This window comes from Glycine soja, chromosome 6, assembly GCF_004193775.1.
Source record: "Glycine soja cultivar W05 chromosome 6, ASM419377v2, whole genome shotgun sequence".
NCBI lineage: Eukaryota > Viridiplantae > Streptophyta > Magnoliopsida > Fabales > Fabaceae > Glycine > Glycine soja.
Genome location: NC_041007.1, coordinates 44816339 through 44824877, shown reverse-complemented (window position 1 = coordinate 44824877; position 8539 = coordinate 44816339). Strand labels below are relative to the sequence as shown.

At 35.9% G+C, this 8539-nt stretch overlaps 1 protein-coding gene across 1 annotated transcript; it reads left to right on the top strand.

The window, feature by feature from the left end:
- Positions 1–4868: 4868 nt before the first annotated feature.
- LOC114417144 (PLASMODESMATA CALLOSE-BINDING PROTEIN 5-like) lies at positions 4869–6422 on the top strand. The gene is made up of 3 exons (XM_028382247.1): positions 4869–5474; positions 5603–5630; positions 5955–6422. The coding sequence occupies exons 1-3, from the start codon at positions 5147–5149 to the stop codon at positions 6121–6123; spliced, it is 525 nt and encodes a 174-aa protein (XP_028238048.1). The 5' UTR covers positions 4869–5146; the 3' UTR covers positions 6124–6422.
- Positions 6423–8539: the final 2117 nt, after the last annotated feature.

Here is an 8539-nt window from a genome sequence, read left to right as displayed (position 1 = left end):
TTGAATCCTATCAAGTCTCACTTAATTCTGCTATTTCTTATATATATATATATATATATATATATATAATTCTAGTGTTAGTTGTAATGGATCATTTTGTTATGGCTTGCATAGGCTTAATTGGTTGGTGGGCATCAAGTTCCACTTTTCAAAATTTAACCTTTCATGATCAAATAATGGAATGATGGATGGCCTATGAGAAACTATGGAAGCGATACCTTGTGGCTCCATGTGTCTATTGCTATTCTTATTTTGTCAAGTTTTATAATTTTTTTATATTATTGGTTTGTTCAATGAAGAATATTTTTTTATAAAATTATTCAAATGATAGTGACAATATACATTACCAAACTAGAAAGGCCTCATGCGACAACCACTTGCCCTACCACATTGAATATAAAATCCTTTTTTTAAACTCCAATTATATTCTATATTGTATATTCTATATTCTACATTTTATGAAAATGAATTCTATTCTATTTTAAGATAAAATCATTTTTGAAACTCTAGTTATATTCTATATTTTATGTATTGGTTTCTTTATGATTTTTTGGTGACCATTGGAGGCTGGGATTTTGGGGCTGAATGCTTCATATTATCTAAAAATAGGAGGTCATTTTGTTATTTCAATAAAGGTATGTTTAGATATCTAATCGTCTTTTTATAAAACTTTATGGAGTTATATAATCAATAATCAATATGGTAAACATTTTAAAAAAAGGGTGACCCAGCGCAGATGGTTCCCACCTAGTGGGGTCTAAGGAGAGAGTAGAAGGAATCAACCTTACTAGTCTTTATTTAATTTAATATTATAGATTAATTTTATTTGTCATGTTGACCCAAGTGCACTTAGCTAATAGCTTCTCTCCCACCGTAAATTTCTGAATAACATACTTTCTATATATTTTTTTGTTTTTTTATTAACAGTAAACATGGCTTCCAATGATTCTAATGTTGGTAGTAGAAGTGATAATTTTGGTAGTGATGTTGTTGCTAGTAGGAGTGGAAGTGGGTCAGTGTCTTTCTTAATACCAAATGAAAATGCATCTCCTTTATGAAATCATGTTACAAAATTGGATAAAAGGGGAGAAGTAGGAGGAACTTGAAATTTTAAATGTAAATTTTGTGGTGAATTTAGAAATGGAATTTATTCTAGGGTAAAAGCTCATTTACTTCAAGTTAAAGGTCAATGAATTGTTATTTGTAAAAAAGTGACTTGACAAGAGAATTGAAATGACGAGGGAGGAAGGAGAGTTTGAAAGGAAAAAAAAGGAGTGGAGAGCTAAAGATGTTCCTTTACCATGTCAATCTCAATCGGAACTTATGTCCCCTTCTAAAAAATGAAAATATGATTTTCCACCTATTTTGAGATCATTTGACATTTCTACTAGGAACCAATTAGATCAAGAAATTGGAAAATTTGTTTTTTATAGGTGATTTGCCATTTAATCTTGCAAGAAATCCATACTATTTGAGGTCTTATTCTTTTGCTGTTAACAATAGCTTGTATCCTCACATGTATTGGACACCATGTGTTGCCCACACTCTTAACCTTGCTTTCAAAAACATTTATGCTTCTAAGAATACAGAGGATAATGAGGAAACATTTGAATTGTGTAATTGGATCACCAACATTCATGGAGATGCCATACAAATCAAGAATTTCATCATGAACCATAACATGAGATTGACAATCTTCAATTGATTTACTCCTCTTAGATTGCTTTCGATTATCGATACTTGTTTTGCCTCTATTATCGTGATGCTAAATAGGTTTAAGCTAATCAAAAGAGGTCTTTGAGTGATGGTCATTAGTCAAGAATGGAGTTCTTATAGAGAGGATGACACGAGGAAGACAAACTTTGTGAAAGATAAAATTATGAATCATGATTGGTGGGATAAGGTAGACTACATCATTGATTTCACAAGACCAATCTATGACATGATTCGGGTTTGTGATACCGATAGGCCATGCTTTCACTTGGTGTATGAGATGTGGGATTTCGTGATTGAGAAGGTGAAACTTGAGATTTACAAGAAAGGAAAACTCTCTCACTCGGATAATTGTCCATTTTATGATGCGATATATCAAGTCTTAATAGCTTGTTAGACAAAGAGTTATACTCCTCTTCATTGTCTAACTCATTCATTGAATCCAAGGTATATATTCTTTAAAGTTAGTTTGTTAATAAAAACAATTCCTTTTGATAAATGTGTAATGTTTATTTTTGTTTGATACTTAATGAAGGTATTATAATGATGGATGGCTTCATAAGGATCACTCTAGAGTTTCTCCTCATAGAGATGCCAAAATCTCTCGTGAAAGAATGAAGTGCTTTTGGAGACTATTTCCTAATAATTATGATTTTGATAAAGTCTATGATAAGTATGGTCAATTCTTAGTTATGATGGGTCCATTTGAAGATCCAACTTCTCTTTCAAAGAGATACTCTTCGGATCCTAGAAATTGGTGGGCTAACTTTGGTGCTGAAACTCCTTTCCTTCAATCTTTGGCTTTCAAGTTGCTTGGACAATCGACTTCTTCCTCTTGTTGTGAGCGAAATTAGAGTACCTATTATTTCATTCACTCACTTAGGAGGAATAGGTTGAATCCAAGCCGTACCAAAGATTTGGTTTACATTCACAACAACCTCAATCTTCTATCAAGAAATTTCGATCAATATGAGAATGAGAAGACCAAAATGTGGATGTTAGTGGTGAAGCATTTGATTCAATGGAGGATGTGGCATTCTTAGAGTTTGTAGAACACTCACTCGATGAGCCAGAATGGGAGAACGAGTTAATCACCGAGAATGTTGACAATGCTTGATGTTTTATTTTATTTGTTGTTTTAAACATTGAACTAACTTGCTTGCAGTACTTTTTAATGTTAATTTTGCACTTTGCACCTTAATGCTTTATTTTGGTAGACCATTGGATTATCTTTAAGTTTATAATATGCTATTTGTTGTTTCCTAGCCACACTCATGTCTTGAGATTTTTAGATTTACCATTTTTCGCCCCTGTCCCCGTTTTGGTGCATCCTAGGTGGCCGATGGTGCCAGGACTGCATTAGTCATCTATTGTCCTTTTAAGTTGGGGCAATAAACTAGTTTTGCACTTATCACTTACAACCTATCTCTCTTTGAAAAGAAAAAATGAACATGGGACCCACATATTCAATCAAACTTATCTCTACATCAAATTGCTCATACCAAGCAGGTTACACCTATTTTCGTCGTCAATACTTCATTTTTGTCTGCTAAATAAACTAAATAGAGCCTAAGGTTGAGCGAGGTAGCCTCAGATTATTTAATTCGGTTATGACTTACGAATCAATCTAAAATAGATGGAAAATATGAGAAAAAAATGTCAAATTTCATAATTAAGAAAGCAAAGTTTTTTTTAATCAAACAATAATGTGATAAAATATAATTTTCCTTATTCTCATTCATGTAGATTTTTTTTATCCAAAGCATAATGTGATCAGATTAAATTACACTAATTATTCTTGAAGTTTTGTAAAATTACATAAATATTCCTATTTTTTTCCATTTACATTAATCTCCGTTACAGGGAAGGTTATTGTGATGCTTTTCAAACAATTAAGAAGACTAATGTAGGAGTAGATAAAAGTATAAAAGTAGGAGGAGTTCGTGTAAGTTCACAAAATCTTATGAATAATTAGTGTAATTTACTCAAAATATTAATAAATGGTTAAAACAAAAGTAATAATGAATGGTTAAAAATTAAGGGGATAAGATTCTAAATTGATATGTCTATTTTAGAAAATTGAATGAATAAATTTAAACATTAATGATTTTATTTTTATAATTTTGCAAAATACAAAACACTGCAATACTATTTTTTTAACAAAAAATATAGTTTGTAACCAAACCAAACATAAATTTATTATCCCTATTCATAAAACACAAGTTTAAAATGTTGTTTGTTTTTTTTATAAGACTCAATTTATAATATTTATTATGTTAATTATTTTTAAATTAGAAATATATCTAACCAGAAGAAGAGAGAGAATGAATTAACAAAAGAAAAGTACTAGATAGGGATAATTTTAAAAAATGTTATAAATTTAAGATAAATTTATTGTTATCAACTAGATTAATCACTTTCCTTAGATTTGGATGAATTAGGTAATTGAGTTTTATAAATAGGAATTGAAAGAGTATTATAGATTCCAACTTAAAAAAACTATTTATAAAAAGTTTAATGTTAAAACAATTTTGTATTATCCTCCGATCATAAATCATCATTGATATGACTTATATGGTAGTTATCATAAAAATCAAACAATTTATCATATATGGTAATAAAATGACGATAATATATATATAGAAAAGGGACCAAACAAGATGAGAATTGCATGAAGTATGAGTCTTGTGAACTATAGGAAAATAATTTAATGTTAGATTTTTTAAAAAGAAATTTTGATTGCTCATTGAATTTTTAATATTTAATTTTCATTATGTTTATCATCATTCTTAATCCAAACATCAATTGAGATCTATAATATCATGCAAATGAATCTAATAAAATAATTTTCACTTCTCAAATTAATAAACAAAAAATTTAAAATTATATCCGAAAATAAAAAATAATCATTATTTTAAAATAATAATCTTAACTTACTTTAAAAATATAAATGACTGAATCGGTTCTGAAACATAAAAGAATAAGCTTTAAAAAAAGTAAAACATAAGAGACACACATGCAATTGAGCTTTTTTTATAATAAAATAATAAAATCATTAAAAAAATGTGAACGAATGTGTTGCTGATTTAAATAAATAAAAAAAAGTTCCAAGAAAAATAAGAGAAAAGAGAAGGCAAGTAGACAAAGATCCAGATGTAGCAGTCACTGTTACAATTACAAAAAACACTCGCTTTCAATTCCATTCATTCTCTTCTTCCAACAACACACTCAGTCACCTCACACACATTCTCTCTCTGTCTCTTCGATTTTGCTCCTTAAACACCTGTAACGGTCACATTTCCACCACCCCCACTAACTCAAGCATCTTCATCTTCATCTTCATTCACACACAATAACATAAATCCCAATTCCCAACCCAACACCACCCATTTCTCTTTCTTCCCTTCCTTCACTCACCGACCACTCCCCCGCAATGCCCACCCCAAAAAGCCTCGTTCTTTCGCTCCTCCTCCTTCTGGGCCTCTGTTCCGGCGGCGGTGGCGGTGGCGCTCCGCCGCAGGAGCTGTGGTGCGTGGCGAAGAACAACGCGGAGGACGCGGCGCTGCAGGCCGCGCTGGACTGGGCCTGCGGGGCCGGCGGCGCCGACTGCCGCCCAATCCAGCGCGGTGGGCCCTGCTACGACCCCACCAGCGTCCAGAATACGGCGTCGTTTGCCTTCAACGACTATTTTCTGAAACATGGCATGACCGACGATAGCTGCGACTTCAACAACAACGCTGCCGTCACTTCCTTGAACCCTAGTCAGTCAAACACTCAAAGCCCCCATTTTCTCAATGTGGATCAATAAAAAAAAATTAAAAATCTTGTCTTAAGATTTTATTTGTTTCATGAAGCTAATGTTTCATTCTTTTTCTTTTCTTTTTTTCAGGTCATGATAATTGCAAGTTTCCCTCCGGGTAAATTGAACTTAGATTTTACTCTTTTTTTTGTGTTAATTATGAAGGTTTGAATTGAGGAATTTGGCTAAAAATGAGTCATCTCAGTTGTTGACGATGAAATAGTGGTTGATATGCATTTACACATTCATAAATTGGAATAGTTAGATGAAGATCTTAATCATCTTATAGGTCTCATTTTGATATACTACCTTTTATTTAACACTAAAACTTGTTTCTTTTCAACCAGTGAAATTTGACTTTGTTACTTTACTTTTTTAAAGTGGGTTTTTCACTTAAATGGATTTAGATACTGAGTTTTGAGACGTGTTTTTGTTGATGCAGTAAGAGTGGGAGCAATGGGAGTTTTTCTGGATCAACGCCCACTTCATCTGTTGGATTGGGACCCAGTAAAGATTTCAGTGGGTGCTCGAGAGTTTCTTGGGGATGGTGGTGGTTTTGGCCTTTGAGTTTGATCGGGCATTTGATGTTTATGGTTTCTGTTTTTGGATGATAGGAAGTAAAACTGAAAAATAGGCCCTTGATTTGATGAGGGAATTTCAAGAGATAAAGTTTTCCTTGTTCACGTTGCACAGGTTAGACAGTGAGGGAGAATACTATATAAAATTGTGTCGTGGCAACCTGGATCTGAAATGCTGAATGATCTGTTATGAAGGACTTTTGTGACTCATTTGAATTTTGGTCAATGCTTCAAAATTTTATTGGAGTCATTGTTCTAATTACGGGATTTTTTTTGTTGCATTACGGTATTTAAGTGTTGAGAAAGAAATAAAAGGGAAAATTGAGATGGGATATTATGTTAGTTACTTACTTGATATGATGTGATTTGTTAGTTAACCTACTTGAAACTTTCCAGGTCCGAATTTATGGTAGCCACACTATATGAATTTTCTTTGGTTTCCTTTAGGACTTTTACAAAGAGTTTGATAAAATGTAGGTTGGATGATTAAGAGGGAATGAAAGATGGGAAAGATGCTGTTCAATCTCCTCTCCAAAAAAAAACTTACATTCTAATTTGATCTGGTGTTGTTAACAGAGAATTTTAGAAAATTTTCACAGGTGTATATGTAGGTATTTTATAAGTAACCTACAAATACCACCATATCTTGTACAAGTATTTTTACTTTTGCTTTGGCAACGCAATGCCATGAACCATAAAAAAGAATCGGTTTGGGAAGAAGGATATTGATAGCAAGGAAGTAGAAAGCAGACCCAAAAGGAAGAAGAAGATACCAACATACCTCAGAGACTTCGTTTGAGCAGAGAAGCTGAGCTGGATAACCGAAATTGATGAGCTGGACATCTAAGGATCGGTGCCTTGATCTTGTCTGCCACTTTAGGAATATTTTCTCATTTCCGTTAGGACCTGTCATCACAGAATTACAAATTCTGTTATTGTAATCCATTATAAATACCATCTAAATGAAATAAGGCAGGGAACGAATTACAATCACAAACTTAGCTTTCTTCTTTGTTTTGGGAGGTCTGGCCCTCGAAGCCCAGAATTTATAAACGCATTCCTAACAATTTGGTGCTCTCGTCTCGCTCTCATGGCCTCGAAGTCCAACTCTGAAAAGTTGGAAGACGCCATAGCTAAGCTCACCATTCATCAACTCAGTCTCAGTGAAAACCTGCAAACCATGACCCATAAGCTCGACACCCTCATTTCCACCCTCACCACCAAATCTCCCGCACCCTCCCCAAGCTCACCCCCACACGTTTCCCCGACTTCACCCTCATCCCCTCACCCTCGCGTCAAGCTCGATGTTCCCCGGTTCGATGGGTCGGACCCATTAGGCTGGATATTCAAAATCACTCAGTATTTCGAATACCATCACACCCCGGACCAAGACCGGCTCACCATTGCGTCCTTTTACATGGACGGCAGAGCTTTGGCCTGGTACCAGTGGATGGCTGGTAATGGCCAACTCTCCTCCTGGCAGAGTTTCCTCCATGCCCTGCAAATTCGTTTTGCCCCCTCCCACTACGAGGATCCAACTGGGGCCCTATTCAAATTGACTCAGAAAACCACAGTACAAGCTTACCTTTCTGAATTTGAGGATCTCGCGAACCGCGTTGTCGGTCTCCCTCCGCACTTTCTCCTCAGCTACTTTGTCTCAGGCCTCAATGCCGACATCCGTCGTGAGGTTCTTCCCTTGCAACCATTGACGGTCACCCAGGCTGCCGGTCTTGCTAGATTGCAAGAGGAGAAGCTTATCGAAGCGAGAAGGGCTTTTCGTCCCCGTGTCCCACCCTCTCCCTCTCAACCGCTCCCCACGAACCCTTTCTCCCCCTCTTTACCCTCCTTGCCCTCGAATCCCACCACCAAGCCCCTTTCCGTCATTCCTCTGAAACGGCTAACCCCTAAGGAATTAACTACTCGCAGAGAGAGAGGTTTGTGCTTCAATTGCGATGAACGATACCATCGTGGTCATCGTTGCAATTCTAGGGTGCACCTCCTAGTGGTTGATGACGACGAGCGCCCCGTAGAAGACTATACCCTATTGGGCCTGGAACCCGAACCACCTGACCCATCACTTGTAAATGAGGCCCAACTCAATTTACACTCCCTCACTGGACCGTTAGCACCTGAGACTCTGCGTTTTTCCGGCCTCATTGCCGATCAACAGGTGCTCACTCTCGTGGATGGGGGAAGCACCCATAATTTCGTGCAAGATTCCATGGTTGCCGAATTGGGCCTTACCCCTTGCTCGACCACACCTCTGAAGGTTATGGTGGGAAATGGCCAATTCCTTCAATGCCAACAAGTCTGTCAAGCAGTTCCACTAACAATCCAGAACATTGTTTTTATTGTTGACCTTCACGTGTTACCCCTCTGCGGTGCACACGTAGTTTTGGGGGTCTAATGGCTCCGTTCCCTTGGACCGGTCTTAACAGATTATACATCT